Here is a 17,344-nt window from a genome sequence, read left to right as displayed (position 1 = left end):
TCCCCTTTTGTTTGAGATTTCATTCAATTTTGGTTTGGGGCTTTATAAGCAATGCCACAAAGAATGTATTTACTGTTTATGTAAAAGTGTCCATGAATCAGAAATAGTTGCATTTTCCAAACCATTAACCAGCCCAGTCCTGGGGATGAGAAGGAGACAAGTGGGAAGGCTTCTGGAAGATTCCCAAATCATCTCTAATTACAAGTCAGAATCAAAGGCATTTGTTCATTCAACAAGTTGGGTAACCATATAGGGTTTTCCTCAATATTCCTAAGTACCCACCATGTTGGGCACTGTCCTCAGCACTGGGGACATGGGGAGGGGAGGTGATGGAGGTTATGTTCTGGTGACCCCAAACCAAATCAGACCTCCCCGTGGAGAGGGAAGGGATGGAAGAGAGTGGCTGGGGGTGGGTGTCTCCCCAAAAGGCAGTCAGGGCAGGCCTGGCCCAGGAGGAGGAGCCAGCTTCTGAGGAGCTGGAGGAAGAGTGTTTCGGGCAGAGGGACCCAAGTGCAGAGGCCCTGGGGCAGGAGCGGGAGCCAGGGGGGCAGGGGGCTAGAGCTGCAGGTGAGGGTGGCGGACCTGTGTGGAGGAGAACAGGTTAGAGGCTGCCAGAGGGAGACACGCTCCCACCGTGGCGCGTTTCCACTTCCTCTTGGTGCAGAGGGAGGCCCGCGGGGGCTTTTGTTCTGGTCCTGCACTCAGGCCCGCGTGAGCAGGACCTGCGTAAGCCGGGTGGCAGGATGGGAAGAGCTGACCAGAACTGGAGGTCACGGTGCTTGTCAGGCTCGCTGCCTGCCTGCCTGCCTCCCTGCCGCCCCCAGAGTGTGCCCCTGCCGGGCGTTGGCGCTAGGGTCTGGACCTGCGTCCGGCAGACTCACCACTGCAGCCTCCCTGCCTCCCTGGGCCTCATGCTGTGGTTACCTGCCTGTGAGCTGCACCGGGCCCTGGAGGGCCGCCACGCGGGCAGGTGGCAGGCACGGAGTCCTGGCATCACTGGTCTTCAGAGGTGTCTTGAGGGCAGCCATGCGGTCTTGGCTGAGTGACCTCAGTCTCCACACCTGATGGTCCAGGTGATAGGTCAGGGAGACGTGAAGACAGCAGCATGCGGAGGACACGGGCTGGCCTTTCCCGAATCCCTGGCTTTCTCTTTATTGGCTTCACCTCTGAGAATTTCAGTTTCCTGTTCAGTTAAGTGAGAATAACTATTCCTATCTAAAAGAGGGCCGAGAGGTAAGCCAGGTGCGGCATGGAGGGGGCAGATCCTCCCTGGCAGGTGCTTCTCTGGGGACTTGGAGTCTTGGTTCACTCTGGGACTCAGCAGGGACTTCTTCATCCTGTTCAAGCCCAGGTGACCGTCCCCTCTGCCCAGAGTGTTCATTCTCAGCAGCAGGAGGCCTCGATAGGAGGCCTTTCTGTCCTATCCCTGTGTCCCCTGTGTCCCTGCTTCCTCGGTGCAGGAGAGTGGGAGCGAAAAGCACACACAGGAAAAGGCTCTGCAGAGGGAAGAGGAGCCCGGCCTCAAGCCCTCAAGCCCCTCAAGCCCCTCAAGCCCCTCAAGCCCGGGGCTCTCACCAGCCTCTCTGGCTGGAGTTTTTGAAACCTGATTTCAGCTCAGCAGATTCCGGTAGAGCAGCTGCCTGTCAGAGATCAGCCTGAAACGTGAATTTTCTTTTAACTTCCCACCCCCCTGCCCAACAACACATCGTCTGTCATATAAACAGAAACTGCCCCTCCCCTGAATACCTGCTGCTCTGCCCTGGTTTCCTCAGCAAAGGTGGGTGGGAGTGGGGTGCCCTGCAGTCACCCCTCGGGTCCAGTGAGGAAAACAAACAGAGCTAACACAGTTCACCACAGGGACCAGGGCCTCAGTGGACTGAGTTCACCCCTAATTTGGTCAACAAATGTCTAATAGGCGTCCACTGTGTGAAGAATGGTCCTAGAAAGTGGAGACCTAGCCTCTCGTTGAGGAGGATCCAGTGGTGAGAGAGGACACCCAGTACCAGTGCAGCCTGAGACAAGCCCGGGAAAGGCTCTTAGCAGAGAGAGGGCTGGGGGGTCCTGAAGGACGAAGGGGTCTGGAGAGTAGGGAAGAAGAAGGACCAGCATGGGCACGGAATCAGGCCCAGGCTTGAGGAGCCAGGGCCTTCAGAGGCCTCCAGGACTCCCAGCTGCTGGCAGAGGTGGCTGTGGTGGGACAGCTGTGCGTTGGACCTTGTGGACGTGGGCTGTGAGCGCACCAGGACCAGCTTGGTCCCTCCAGCTCTTCCCACTGGCCAATGTCCTCATCCTCCCAGATACCTGCAGAGCCTGGGGTGCACGGCCTCCTCCACGTTGCCCCAGACTCTTCAGGTCCCCACGTCAGCCCAAGTCCTGGCAGAAGCCTTCCCGAACCACCGCCTGCCTCCCCAGCCCCACCATCTTCCTGCTTCCACACAAGCTCACGCTTGGAAGCAGGCGTTCACATCACTTTATGAACAACTCTGGGCCCCCCTTCTTCTGGCTCTGCTAAGTCCCCACACTTCTGTGTCCATGCATTTGACCCTGGTGGTCAGGCTGGCCCTTTCTGGCCTCCTTGCCACCATCCAGGTTCACACATCTTCCCAAGTTCTACGGGGACTGCCTGCTCCTGGGCCTCCCTCTCGCCCTGGAGCGTCACTGCACCACCCAGGCTGTGGCCCTCGTGAGGCCAGGTGCACCTTTTTAGGACTATAAAGCTTAGAAATCATAGCATCTGACAGCCCAGTTCTCCCCAGCTCCTGCCCGTTCCCGCATTGGTCCAGGGGATGCAGTAGCAGTGTGCACCCCGGGCCCGTGTCTTGGGCATGACATCTGCTGTTATGAAGGGCCCATGCTGGCTTCTCTTCTGTGGCCACCTGGGGAGCCACTGAGTTGCCCATGGTTCCATTTTGTACTGTGCCTGCTCCTCGGCTAGTGCCCCATAACTGCCCACCAGGGCCTTGTGAGGCACCATGGAGAACATATGATGTCCACCTCTCTGCCAGCCAGCACCTGGTGACACCCTGCAGCGCCACCTTTGTCATTCCCTCAGCCATGGCTGCGGGCAGCGCTTCGTTCCCCCGTGAAGCTCCAACAGACCACTCACCACCTTCTGCCGCAGTCCTGACCCTCCAGGTTCCCAGCCCTGACACGCTTTGAAGTCTGGGCCAGGGCCTGTTAGAAATGGGTTCCTGCTCTGTAGCCCAACAGGCCACTGAACCAGGCACCTTAGGGCCAGGCCTGTGCATCTCTCTTGTTAGCTCGTCCCCAGAGACCTGACACCTTCATCTGTGTGCCACTCTGATGAGTGGCAGAGGTTGGGAACCTCTATCCCAGGGATAAAACCTAGACCCCCTCATGTGGCACTTGGCATCCATTCCAGGCCACCCCCACCCCACTTTCTATGCCATGCTCCGGGGGTGAGTGGGAACCTTGGGGGCGTTTCAGGCTCCAGTGACCCACACCACAGCGTGGCCTGGCCTGACTACCTGGGGTGCCTCCACTCCTTCACCCACCTCCCAAGATGCCATGAGGCCCTCCTCTCACGGGTCCTTCCCCCGTGCTCAGCAGCACCCACGTTTCCTTTTCCTCTGGCACTGGACACGTGGCACAGTGACCTTTCCCAGCCCCTGATCCCTGCAGCCTGGGAGCTCCCCTGGCAGCGCCCTGAAGCTCCTTGGTTAGCCCCTTTGACACCTAGGCAGTGCACTCCAGGGCGCCTCAGGGACACATCTCTGTGGAACAGGGGTCCTCTGTAAAGGCAGCCCCCAGTGCTACCTTGTCCCAAAAAGGTTTCTGCCACTGCAGCTCTGTCCCAGGCTCGTGGGAATAGCCCTGCCTGAGAGCCTTTCTCCAGTGTCCCCACACATGGCGGGTGTCACCTAGCCTTCCTGCAGTCCCCACACCCAGCAGGGGTCCTGGACTGTCTCACAGTGTCAGGTGAAAAGGCTGTACATTGGTGACAACTCCCCTGTGTAATAAATGCTCCCTCGTCTCCCCTCTGGAAAAGCCCGGGTGTGGCCACAGGGGGACTGCTGAGCCCTGCATGCCCCCACAGCCATTCCTCCCGGGGTCTGGGTGGCAGGCATCTCCCGACCTGCAGGGTTTTGAGCTTGCTCCACTGCCACACGTGGCCTTCCAGCCCTGAGGTGGCTCGCAGCTCCACCTCGGGAGCACTTCCCGTGGTCCGAGTGCCCGGCTTGGTGCTCATCAGGTGCTTCCATGGACAGCACCTGAACACGCAAGACAGCAGTGGCCCAGGCAGAGGTGCTTTCCTGAGCACCTACTGTGTGCTTCACCTGCAGGGGCCCCAGACCCAGCTGACCAGAGCAGAGTGCTTTCCTGATGGCAGAGGTCCCTGGTCCCTGAGCTCACCTGGGAATAACACCTGGCACCTTCACCTCCGAGTGCTTCTTCATGTGCCATGGCCCTCCCCACCTTGAGGCAAATGTGGAAGCCACAGGGTGGACACTGAGAAGGCCGGGCTCGTGTCCAGAGCTGGTGTCTTGGTGCCTGTTGCATTTGCCCAGCACGCAGAGGCCCGGGTCAGACTGCCGCCTCCATAGAGTGCCTGGGACACGCCTGGGGAGTCGTTCCCTCCCTTGGGTGCCCTGTGCAGTGCGGGGAAGGAGGCTGTTGGTATCTGGAAGCCTCTGGATCCTTGGGGGGAGGCCTGGAGGCTGGTGGGGAAGTGGAGGAGGAAGAGGCTGGCCCACGCACGCTCCCCTGAGGGTGTTCAGGACCCTGGCGACAGCTCTGGGGGTGAGTGCGAGCCTTGGGGACGCTCCAGGCTCCAGTAACCGCCTCTCTCCCCTCTGCCTCTTTCCAGGCACATCTCTCTAACGCTCCCCGCCACCTTCCGAGGCAGGAACAGCAGCCGGACGGACTATGAGTACCAGCACTCCAACTTGTATGCCATATCAGGTACGTGGGGTCTGTGTCCTGTGGCATCTGCCCTGTGGGGACCCCGCCTCCCCTTGCCTTTGTGTTACTGCGGCACTTACAGAGACAGAGAGGCCAAGTGCTCAGCAGGCTTTGAAACTAATGATGGAAAACAGCGTGTGGGGTTCGCAGGCTGGAAGGGAGGGTCAGAGAACACCCTCCCCTGCTGGGCCCCGTCTCCCCCCGGGATGGGGAGCAGTGCCAAGCTGAGTAGTGGGGCCAGCACCCTCCGCTCGTGTCTCACAGCCAGACTGTGTCCCAAGGCGGCACCGGCCGTCTCCCCCACGCGCCCAGAGTGTGAGTCCATGATTTCTCAACCCAGCCTTGAAACTGACAGTGTCACCTTGGCAGGAGCCTCATCATGCCTGGTCCCCCTCCTCGCCTCCACCCGGAGGGGCAGTTTACCAGGCTTGTTTCAGGTGTGGGCGTCCTTGTGCCCTGGGCAGTGTAGGCCACTTGCCAAGAGCCCAGAAAACCACACTTGTCTCTGATTGTCCGGGGCCGCCAGTCGGTGTTTGTGTATAAGGGGGAAGTGGTAAATCGGTGCCACTTACCCGCGCACGCCCTTAATGGTGAGTGACGTTTTGAACGCGGGAACATGGCATTCATTCATGTACCATAATGAATCGGTTATTTAAAAGGTAATCTTTTTTCTAAAAATTGCAACTTCAGGTTACTAAACAGATGAAATAGAACAATGGCATAATTCTTGTCAGTATTAGTTTCTCTCGTTATGATCACTCCCTAATAGGTTTGGAAGTATAAGCAAAAGCCAGTTGTTCCATTTCCGGGCTGCGCTCCTGCTGGGAAGGGGAGGACAGGGGTGTTCTCAGCCCCCGCCCTGGCTCCACGCCAGGAGCCAGGCTCTCCCGGGAGAAGGCGCGTGTTTGTCTAAGTGCAGCTTCTCCAGGGAGTTCTTTTATGCAGTGGCTATTTCGCCAGAGTCGACAGGGAGCAGAACAAGTGTGGAAAGATAACCTATTTTGTAGAAAAGCTGAATATGTCCCCAGATGTTTAGTGGCAGAGTGGCATGTAACAGGCCCAGGAAATCCAGCAGGCAGGGCTGGTCACAGTGCACGCAAGGACAGCCATCAAACAGATGACTTTTCGCCTGCAGCCTCTGCTCTCTTTCCAGTGCAGTGTTGGGCTGCACCCACCTTCCCTGCATCCTCTGACGGCTTTCCCAGCTGTTGGCGTTTCTGCAGCAAAGAGCCGGGAGTGAAATCTCTGGTTTGGCAGGACTCTTGCTGCCTGCCTCTGGACCGCTGCTTCCTCGCCTTGCGGTTGATGAGGTGTTGTCCGGGTGCGTTTCAGCTGTTAGTGTAGCAATACCAAGGTAACTGCCTCAAGACACAGGGGAAGCCATTCAGAAACTTCCTGTTCCATTTATGTGAGTGGCAGTCAATGGGATTTTATCTTCCAGAGGCAGTTAGGGCCCCAGCCCACGTCAGGGGCAGCTCAGACTGCCTCCGAGGCTGCAGGCCTCCAAAGTGTTCTGCCAGGGCCCAGGGCTGCTTTGTAGTGATGCTGCCAGAAATACCCCGCAGGACCCACCGGCTCCACACGGCCTGCAAGCTCAGCACTGGACAACCAGGGCGCGACTGGGAAGCCTGCCCACCCAGCCCCTGGCAGCCGGCCTGTGCATGGTTCTGGCTAGAAGGGAGCAGAGACCACCCCCTCTCCCCACCTCAAAGAGGGTCTGGTGCCAAGTGGCACATCTCCATTTGGTATTGCAAAGTTGGGGTTTGCAACAGTTTATTCCAAAACAGTTCCGGCAGAGTGTGCCCCAGGTCCTAGCCCCTGCCCGGCGCTGGCGCCTTCATGGCTGGAGTCTCGCTGCTGATGAAGTGAATCGTCAAGCGCTTCTTCCAGAGCGACCCTGGCACATGTTCACTGCACACTCGAGGCCCCAAGCCCTTGATGCAACCTCTGGGACACCGTGTTCCTCCTGAGGACCTCTGGTTAGTGCTCCCTAGTTTGTGGTCCCTTCCTAGGGAAAGTAGATCTCAAAACAATGGAATTAGAAATTTGAAAAGCAGTCCATATTTAACGCGTAGGGATGGGCTTTTACTTTTAGTTGGCGTGCCTGTTAATGAACTCATTTTCCTGGACCTTGTGCTGAGACAGGCCTCCTGCGCTATACCTGCGAGGCAGAGCCACTGCTCTGGGCTGCTGGAGGCACTGGCAGACCTGACACACAGCTCTGTCCCCGACACACGAGGCGCCCGTGAAATGTGTGTGGAAGAAAGGAGTTAACCTAGCATCTGCCTTGCCAGGAACATCCTCCAGGACCCTGGGGCAGGTGATCACCCTGATTGGCCTCCTCAATCCCCAGAGCCTGGGGCCACACCCTTCCTTTCAGAAGCAGCCCCTTCTGTCTCCGAGACCCTTGCTCCTCAAGCTCCTGTGTCTCCTGCTCTCACAGCCACTCAGCAGCTTGGGGCACTCTGCGTTCCATCGGCCAAGTTTGTCAGCTGGTCTCCACAGTGGAGCAGATGTTTCTCTTGTCCACAGAAGAGGGGAGGGACTTGCATGGGCCCAGTGCTGGAATCCTGAGACGCCCATGTCCCTCGCCCTGCCAATTCGTTCCCCAGTCAGAATGGCCACGGAGGAGACCTTTGGTCCTCACACTTCCTCTTCTAGGAGTCTCTTCTAGAAAATACTTACAGATATGCAGACAGATTTTTCCAGAGGATGAGCACGACTGCCTTTGAAAACCACAGCTCCAAAAGAGGGATGGAGGCAGGTGCTGAAGCGTAAGTGCCAGCCAGTGGCCTTCACTTCCCCGCTGTCTGGAGGGGACGGCTTAGTTGGAAAGGTGAGGGAGAGCCGCAGCGACTAGCCAGCGTGTTCAAGTGATTTCGTGTGAAATGTGCACGTCTGAAGGTCTTAGAGGCCCACGCCCAGGGAGGTGGGGTCTGCCCGACTCTCCAGTCCTGTCTTCTTCCCCAGCTTTCTGGCCATTTCCCATTTTTCTGTATTAGCGTTTGCAACTGTTGTAATAAGATACAGACCTGGCGTTAATGTGGCGTCTTCTCGGTAAACCCCAGGGGCCCCTACAGATCACCCAGGTTTTTCCGAGCGCTCACAAGCTGCCTGGCTTGCACTGTGCTTTCAGGGCTTACTGGAAATCGCTTCCAGACCACAGATCAATAACTTTCTTGTCCTGCCTTGAGAATATAATTTCGCTTGTCGTCCTGTCCCCTGAGCCCTGCTCAGCGAGCCTCCTCCACACTCCCTGGCTCCTACTTTCACCCTCACGTCCCACTGGCCAGCAGCTGGTGGAGCCATCACCCCAACTCTGTTCTTGAGTCCAGGTCAGTTCCTATGTCACCGCTCGTTGGTTTGGAGGTGGCCTTCATAGAGAAGGAGCTGAGAGGGAAGTGGCAGCTCCAGGCTTGATTCAGGCCGTCCCTTTGTGTTCAGTGGCAGCCAGCCTCAGCCTGAGGCCACCTCCCTCTCACAGCCTTCCCTGGGATCTGCACTTTGTAAATAGTCCAGAAAAGGGGAATCGTGTTTAGTGGGGTGTGAAAATGACACAAAATCCAGATCAAGTTCTTTTGGCGCCCAGCCGTACCTGGTTGTCTCTGGTGCTCCCGTGCCACTGGGGCAGAGACCACATGGCCCCCAAACTCAGGCCCCGTCTGCAGCACCTGCCTGACGGGGGTCCCGGGGGCGCACTGCTCCTTGTCTTTTTTCCTATCTGAACTCCTCTGGGAAAGCACCCGTGTTCCCCGTTCTCCCTTTTGGTGAGTGGTGGCTTGTGCTTCCCAGGCTCCTGTGCTGTCCCTCTCCAGTGGCCCTGTGGTCCTGGGGGTTCAGACGTGCCTGAGGTCTGCCTCTGGGGGCCCTCCACAGCGCTCCTGTCCAGCCTGACCACAGACGTCCTCCTCAGTCTCTTCCCGCTTGCCGTTGTCCTCTAAGAGCGTCTTCCCTTCCTGAAGCCTTCCGTCTTAGTCCCCATGCCCGGCCTCCCTTGCTTCCCCGGACAGTGCACCTTCACTCGTGTCTGTTTCACCTGGTCCTGAAGGATCTGCAGCAGCCCCTCAGACACAGAGCAGAGCGGGAAGGGACGCCAGACGCGAGAGTCACTGGCAGCGGGACAGAAGCAGGTGCAGCTGTGCCAGGGCTCAGGATTTGGTCCTGAGCCGGAAGCCGTGTCCCTTCCGAGTGGTCCCAGGCTCAGTGCCGAAGACCACACGGAGCCCAGGCAAGGCCTCTGCCGCCAGCTGTGTCTGTTATTTTCAGACAGACGCTCCTCAGCTCCGCCCTTGCTGCACCACACTCCCTGTGAGCGGTGACCCTGTAGATGCGTCTTAACCCAGTCCCCGCATCGCCTGGCGCTGTCTGTGGGGAGGGTCCTGTCAAGTGCCATGGCAGCATTCCAACACGGCCCAGTGGCAGTGACCGTGAGTTTGGCAAAGACAGACTGTGTCTCAGGGGGGCACTCAGGTTGAAGTGACCCTAAGTGACCCTAGGGTGTCCGAAAGTTGAGTAAAGGGCTGTGAGGGGACCAGAGGCCTCGGGATGCGGGAGGGACGGGCGTTGCACCCACACCTGCCAAACATCTGGCCACTTCCTGAGGCTGGGGAGGAGAGGAGGCTCCGCATGCCCCTCCCAACCCAGGCATGCCTCCCTCCCCTCGGTCCCTGGCAGCCTTTGCTTAGGCGTGAGACACCAGAGGCCCGGAAGCCACACGCGCTGCCCTCCATCATTGCCGCTGTTGTAGACCGCCGGTTTCTCTCCAAGGGTGGAGGTTTTCCTAACCACAAAAAACTTACATTTCTCCCTTTTGAAAAAAAAGTGGCATGGTTGTGTAAGACAGGAAAATCGAGCAGATGCCACTAAAACCGGTGCTGGACGGGCCAGGGCGCTTCTCTGAGCAGTTGGGAGGCTGTGGGGCTCCTCGTGTGCCACCGGCGTGCCACTTGAGAACGTGAATGGAACGCCCAGTCGAGCGTCCAGGCGCTCGGGGCCAGGGGGCCAGTGGGCCAGGACCCGAGGCACTCCTCTTTTTCTCTTTGCTAGAGAAGCCCCTTATTACCCCACAGCCGTTCCCCTTAAAATCCAGCCCCCTTTCAAGACCTTTGACACCAGGAAGGTTGAGTGTGGTCAGACGGCAGCCAGCATCCCTCTTGTCGGGGCCAAGGGGGATTTGATCTGCAGAGCCGTGGACAAGACGTGCAGCTCTGACGTCGGACAGGAGGGCACGAGGCAATTAAAAATAATTAATGATTTCTGAGAATCAGCCTCCTGCATGCAGTTTTAATCTAGTCCTCATTTAAATTGGAAGGTGGACATTTAATTATCAGCATTGTGAAATTCGTGATTTATATATTTCATCCCATTGGATAAAACTCCTGTCCCTAGCTCTTCATCTCCCGATGCAGCAGATCTGAGCTCCTTACGGTGGGATCTGAAAACCCACCTGCTGCAGACCCCACGGTGCAGACGCGATTCCTTTCACATGTGGTTACTTGAGACCTGTCTCTAGATGAGGGGACAATCTAAAATAAACATCAACCCTTCACGACTGAGGAGCCCTGTGGGATGGGGACTGGGGGCTAGAAGATGCCCCCACCTGTGAGGGGCACAGCCACAGCCCTGGACGTTCACCATCTCGTGCTGCAAGATTCGCACCGGGTTCCGAGCATGCCTGCTGCAGGCCTCCTCTTTCCGTGGGGTGGGCGTCAGCTCAAGCAAGGAAAAGAGCTGCTGCGTCCTGTAGCGGCGCCTGAGTGACGGCTGCCTCTGCATTTGCGGGTCTCTGTGGCCTTTGTCTTTGGTGACGTGTTCTTGTGGCCTGCTGTGGCTTTGGATTCCAGGCCTCTGTTTCCCTTTTCTTCCTTCACTGGGATTTCTCAGAGCCACCTGGGGTAGGTTGTGGGCAGGGGGATGCTCCAGAGGGTGACGAAGGTCCCAGCAAGGGACATCAGCTTGGCAGAGCCACAGATAGTCACATATGGGGAAATTCCTGAACGAGTGAAAAATACTCCTGATCGTGGTGCTCACATCAAGGGAGCCAAGTCATCGCAGAGGCTGATAAATCTCTATCATCACCTGTAACAGCCGCTGCTTCCCTGTCCATCCATCTGCCCGGGCCCTGACTGACAACGAGACCTCGTATAAAGGGAAATACAACGAGGACAGAAGAAACGCGTGGGAGTGGGGGGCTCGGTAGCAGGCACGCCTGTGCGTCCTGATGTAGAGGTGCGGCTGACAGGTGGCCAGGTTTGCTCTGCACACAGCCATGTGTGCGCTGTCAGGCGCACGCACGCTGCCTTGTTTCGATTGATGAATTGCCTGCTTTCTTGATTAAACCTTCCGTCACTTAAGAAACAAAAAGCCTGTGTTTAGATGGCAGAGTGGGACATGTCAAAAAAATCTGTCTCCTTTACCTTTGTGCAGATGTTGGGCACAGACTGTAACATGTATTATTAAAATGAATGTGGCATTTACTGTGCATTATTCCTTTCCTGGGAGAAAGGACTGTAAATTATATGCTAATAATAAGCTTTAACCCTTTCGAAATGCAAAAGATTTAAGAGTGCAAATATTCATGTAGGCCCGGCTAATTGGATGTGCTTTTATACATCCTCCACGGTGGCGGTGTCACCGGAGTTAATGAACGGCGCGTGCGGGCAGACGCACGGGGCACTCAGGAGCCCTCGCCTCGGAGGGTTTCTGCTTCCAGTGCCTCTGCCGGATGTCACAGGGAAAGGCCCAAAGGCCCTGCACAGAGCTCTGGCCGTCCCCACGGACGTCCCCAAGTCCTGTGGAGCCACCCGTGTCCCCCTCTCAGCCCTCCGGTGTTTCTGCTCAGGCCAGACCATGCACTTCCCTGGCTCTCCTCCTTCACCAGGTTTTCCCAGCCTACGTCCAGGCACCAGGGGACAGAGCTGCCTCTCAAAGCTCAGTTTGGCTTTTGCTCTTCAGATCAAAGCTTCATGACCCCACACCCTGGCCCATGACCTGCCTGGCGATGTCTGTGACCTGTGACCCTTCCCCTGCGTCCCACGGAGCCATCTCACCTTTGTGTCTGCACATCTGTGCCAGGCCCTGCAGTGGTCCCCCCAAAGCCTCTGTCCCCATCTGTGAAGGCCAGAACTCGGACTGCCCTCCACAGGCCCTCTGATTCCCCTGGGGCCGCTGCTCTTCCTCGTCCACCACTCTGCTGGTGCTGGGGGACCTCCCTGTGAGCACATGGAGCCAGGCGAGACCCCACTGAGAGAGGACAGAGACAGCCTTCCGTCCCTTTGAAGTGAGGAGGATGTAAATAAACAAGGGCCAGAAGAAAGCAAGGCTCTTCATTCTCCACCCATTCCTCAGATCCTGAGAGCGGCTGTGTGCCAGGCTCCGTGCCTCTGAGCTAAACAGAAGCCTGTTAAAAGGGCTATCATGTGACTGGTGGGATACGGGGGTCAGAAGCACAGATTCCAGTCTTGGCCCTGACACATACTGATCATCATCCAGAGCTGCTGCGAGTAGCTGCCCGGATTGTGCACTGCACAACACATGTGAATGGCAGCCCCTGGAGCCATGTATTTGCTACCTTGGACAAGCCCTGTTTTGGGCCAGCTCATATTCTTCTTTATACCTGTAACAGAATGCAGTAACTATCTGCTGCTCCCCTGCATTGTTGCGAGGACCAGGGTGTGTGAGGACGTTCTGTGAGCCACTTCCCTCCGCATTCACCTCCCCTGCAGGGGTGCAGTCCGTAGAGCGACCAAAGATTGGTCGAGAAAGATCACTTGGGCTCCCTGGCTCGCGCCCAGCAAGGTTGCCTTCTTAGCCTCGCGCTTCCTTATATAATTTTGATATATAAGATGCCTTCTCTGAGCACTCGGGGAAAATTTCTTCCTCAGTCCAGAGAAACTTGCAATAAAAGGCTCTCTGGCGTGGCTTGGCGCGCACCCCTGGCAGCCGAGACCGTCTGTCACACGTCATCACTTAGGAGTGGGCTGTTTTCAGTGGCAAGCAGCCCACGAGTCCTTTCTTGGGGAGGTGACGGCACCGCCACTCAGGAGGGAGAGGCCAGCCTCGGTAGCCGCCTCCACTCTGTGGGGGCCGGGGCTGCTGCAGGTTTCCTCTCTGCTGCCCCTGTGCACAGAAGGTAGAGCAAGACTTTCCAGTTTCGTCATCATGAAAAATAAAAATGTTATTAGGTGGCAGATACTTCAGTGCCCTGTGCCTCCTCCTCTCTTTGGCTCCTGAGTGTGGCGCGGCGCAGGCAGCCCGGGTTCATGGGCCTCAGCCCTGCTTCAGCCTGGGCCGGTGCCAGGGCCTGGGTGCGCGGCAGGAGCCAGGTTAGCTGATCGGGAGAAGTGAGTGAAGTCAGGCTCAGGGCCCTGCCTGTCGGGGTCTCCACTCTCGTGTCCCCTCAGTCACATGCAGTGACAACACTAGCTGTCATAGCCACAGTAGTCCAGCTAGCAATGACTGAGGACGCCCTGTGTGGGTCTGCCTTGTCCAGGCTCCAGGCTGCAGGCCTCGCAGCTGAAGGTGGCCAGACGTGGCCCTAAACTGCGAGCTGCCTCGGACATCTTCCCCCTGGGTGTTCATCTTCCCTGTCTGGTTCTCAGCAGGAACATGCCCCGTTCCCCCTCATGGTTCCCTTCCGCGTAGGTGGCACGATCAGACCTGGGGAAAGCGCTGAGGACACAGGAGGGCGCTTGGTCCTGCTCTTCATTTGCCTCCGCACTTCTTCAGAGGTCTGCTGTGGAGGGAGGAGGTGGTGGGTTTACCAGACACCCCTGCCCGGGGCAGCCTGTGTCCACTCAGCCCGTTTCTTTGTCTCTTTCTCACAATAATAAACTAGGGGCTACACCGGGGGAAATGGTACAATTAAGGCAACTTCTTTCATTTGAGCACATTGAGGGAGCTAAAGTTGGTTTGGCTTTATTAAAATGGGTCACGTTAATTTTATTGATTTATTTACTAATGCCTGGCTGCCCCCCACCCCTGCCGTGTATGTGCTGGATACTCACGTCCACGCGTCTTGTCATTAGTCCCAACGTGTCCCAGGTGAGAAGACCCTTTGCAGGTGGGAGGAAGGTCCTGAGAGGCTGCAGACGCCCATGTTGCAGCGCAGGGTGGAGCCACGCACCGTCTTGGACCCCAGACCCTAACTCCAGACCACCCAGCCCCTGCCATGCCAAAAATGGGGAAGGACACAGGCCTACTGGCCATGTTGGGTCTCAAGGTTATTTGAAGTCTCAGGTGGCCCAGGACCATCGTCTCTGGGATCTCCTTGGAGTGAGGCCAGGGCGCTGGGCTGACGAGGACCCCAGGTGTGGAGTCATCACGGATGGCAGGCAGGGCGCGCAGGCCTCTGGCCTCAATGACCTCAGGCAGACAGGAGCCTTTCCATGCCTTGGGCTTCCCGTCTGTGAAGTGACACATGGTGGGTTACAGCTGTTCCAGGTGCCACACTACGTGCTAGGGGCATGTCCCCATGTTGGTCACTGTCTGTAGCCCCTCCCCAAGCCTTCTCGGAGACTTTCTCACCAGGAAAGGGGTTCTGCTGGCCCTCACCAGTCCTCGGGGGTAGGCCAGCCCTCCTGTTGCAGACCACTGGGGATCTGGACACCAGATGGCCCCCTTTCCGTGGTCTTCTCCAGGCCCTCTAGTGGTGATGAGTGGCCCAAGGCCACCATGTCACTTTCGGAGACTGAACCACTAGTGTTCCTCTCCCCCACTCCAGCTCTCCTGTGCCACACTCCCCTTGAGCAGGGCTCCCATTTGAAGCGATAGCCATCCCAGTGCCACCTGCCTCCCTGCTTTGAAGCTTCAGCCTCCAGGTTGGGTCTTCAAAGAGCCAGCCTCTGCTGACACCAAGCCCAGGAATGCTGGAGCCTCCCCGGCCTGTGCCCAGCCCATGACGCCCTGCTTCAGCCTTGTGAGTGGAAGCAGGTCCTGAGACCCCAGTTAGCACTTAGTCTCTGAGGGCTCTGCGGTGTGGGGATGTGGGCATTGGCAGGACCTGGGGAGGAGCCTGGTGGCTGCCAGGGGTGAAGATGAGATCCAGAGTCACCCTTCACTGTCACTCAACATGAGCACCTCCCTTCCATGTCAGAATAAGTGCGTTTAACATCTGGCAGGACAAAGGAGGTTGGGATCCACTTAGAACAGAGAAGCCACCTCTCCTGCATGGACAGAGTCTCTGAGTCTATCCCCTGACCCTCATTGGTCTTGGTGCCTTGAATACCAAATGCTTTCTTCCCTCTCTTCAGTAATGGTCAATGGCAATCCTAAATCTATTTATGTTTTATTTTAAAAAGAAACTTCAGTTTTCCAGCCTGTAGTTCAAATGGAATAACTTATGCCGAGTCCGGAGAGCACGCTCCTGGGCTCAGATTTGTCTCACGGTTGTCTGAGAGATGAGTGATGCGGAAGCCCCTCAAGGTGAGACCCTGCCGTAGAGCGCTTTCTCACACCTGAGTTGCTTTATGTCTTGAGTGGTCTCATGATCCCCCACAAGGGAGCACCCATAACTTTGAATGAGAAGGTACAGCTTGCCTGGTTGGCCCTCAGCACTGCTCCTGGTGACACTCAGAGGCGTCTTTAATTGCTTGTTACCCAGAGGCAATAAATGCACCTGTCTTTCTGTCCTTTGCCTTGCATTTACCTAAAATATGCCCTTTGCTTGCAAAATGCCCCTTCGCCCCTGTGAGAAGGCGCCCTGGCGAAAGAAGCCCCATCTTGGTCAGAGTTCGGGGTTCGATGAGGGAGTGTCGATGAGGATGCTCATTCACTGGCACGTGCCTGGTGCCCAGCCCAGGGCCTGGCATACAGCAGGTGCTCAGTACTGGTGTTGGATGGGTTCTGGGGAGGAGCTGGTCTTGGCCCTGGCCCAGCCCTCTCGTGTGTGCCGCCCCTGCTGCATGCTGCAGACGGCTTACGGAAGAGTCACTGCACTTCCTCGTGTAATTTTGAGTCACATTTTTCTCTTCTGACTTTTGAGGGTGAGAGATATGTGCATGAGTTGCCAGCACTGCAGGGACACTTCTCATGCTCCCAGGAAGCACTGACGTCATCTCCCACAAGCACACCTAAGAACACGGTCAGCCAGGGCAGCCCTTGCTCCAGCAGCTGCCACTGGGAGCTCCCTGGAGGGGACCTTCTGCCACGTGAAGCAAGGCCAGCCCTCCCTGCTAATCAGAACTCAGGAACTGCTTGAGGTGTTGGTCTGCAGCAGCAAAAACCGCCTCAGGTTTAAGCCGGCCTCAATTTTCTCTTTCCGTTTTCACCAAATTAGCTCTGGTCTGAGGCTGCTGGTCCTGGTGCTGCTCGGCCCTCTCTGTGACTTTTCTCTCTCCTCTGCCTCTTGTCCTGTTCTCTTGGGTTTACAGTTGTTGCCTTCCCAATCTCTCCCCTCCCCAGACCCTCTGGCAAAAGAAAAATCATAACAACAAAAAAAGGTCCGTTTCCTTGCTGCAGAACCATGCACACCAGGTGAGCGTGTCCTGCCACAGCCCCTCTCCCTGAGCTGGAGCGCACTGCCAGGCCAGCAGCCCTCCAGGCTCAAGACCACAGGGCACGCACACTGCGGGTCCTTCCCAAGTGTCTGTGCTCAGGATTGGGAGTAGACTGAGCATCTTCCTCAGATGTCCTGTCTGGTGAGAGCCACCACCACTGTTCAGTGAGAGGCTACCGATGCTGAAGGATTGCTCATTTCTTCAGGCTCCATTTTTTCAAAAAGATATTGTACCTTTTATTTGGACTTAATGAGGACAGACATTTTAATCAGAGGTTAGTCATTTATTTTTGCAAACGATTGTTTTGATTCATCATTTTTGCAGATAATTAAATGGTTCAGTTGGCACAGTGTGTCTACTTTATTAAAACAGGTAATTTTGGGGGGAAAAAGAGATGCTATTTTTTGGATCACTGCACAAGAATTGCTTTTATCTTTATCTTTGAGCATAGTTTCCAGTTGTTTTGCAGAAAGCTCCCCCATGGGCCCTTGGTGTCTGATCTGGCCTGGAGGGGCTTGCCCATCCCTGATTGGGACCTTGGCTGCTCCGCCCTTTGAAAGGCAAGCTGCAGATCAAATTCTGCGCTGTTCCCTTTCCAGCTCAGGTCTTAATTGGATCGGGGAAAGAGCCTACAAGTTATGAACTTTGCAGAGCAGCAGTTCTTCTGCTAAAAACAGATTAATTGTAGCCCTCGCTGTGGGAGGAGTTTAGAAGTCAATTACTGCTTGTCCTATTATAATTTACACACCAAGGATTTGGAAAAGTCTGTCACTTAGTGTAAAAATGAAAAGGTTACGTGTACCGTTGGCGTCCACCTCTGACTTCCCATTTGTAACTGCTTCTGCTACATGTGTTTGTGTGTGTGCAACTGGTAGCTGCAGAGCTGTGGGGAGCTACAGCTGCCAGCAAGAGTCCTGGGAAGAATG

The 17,344-nt window shown here is 56.5% G+C and overlaps 1 protein-coding gene across 4 annotated transcripts in view; it reads left to right on the top strand.

Annotated features, from left to right (window-relative positions):
• The window catches only part of MVB12B (multivesicular body subunit 12B), a 178,240-nt gene that overhangs the window by 101,942 nt on the left and 58,954 nt on the right, over positions 1-17,344 (top strand). For all 4 annotated transcript variants that reach the window (XM_081267108.1, XM_081267110.1, XM_081267109.1 and 1 more), the window contains one exon: positions 4,829-4,923. In XM_081267108.1, coding sequence (XP_081123234.1) covers positions 4,829-4,923 — 95 coding nt within the window. The remainder of the gene's footprint in view (positions 1-4,828; positions 4,924-17,344) is intronic.

Source organism: Spermophilus citellus, assembly GCF_964194105.1.
Source record: "Spermophilus citellus genome assembly, chromosome: 2".
Classification (NCBI taxonomy): Eukaryota; Metazoa; Chordata; class Mammalia; order Rodentia; family Sciuridae; genus Spermophilus; species Spermophilus citellus.
This window is presented reverse-complemented; position numbering and strand designations above follow the sequence as displayed.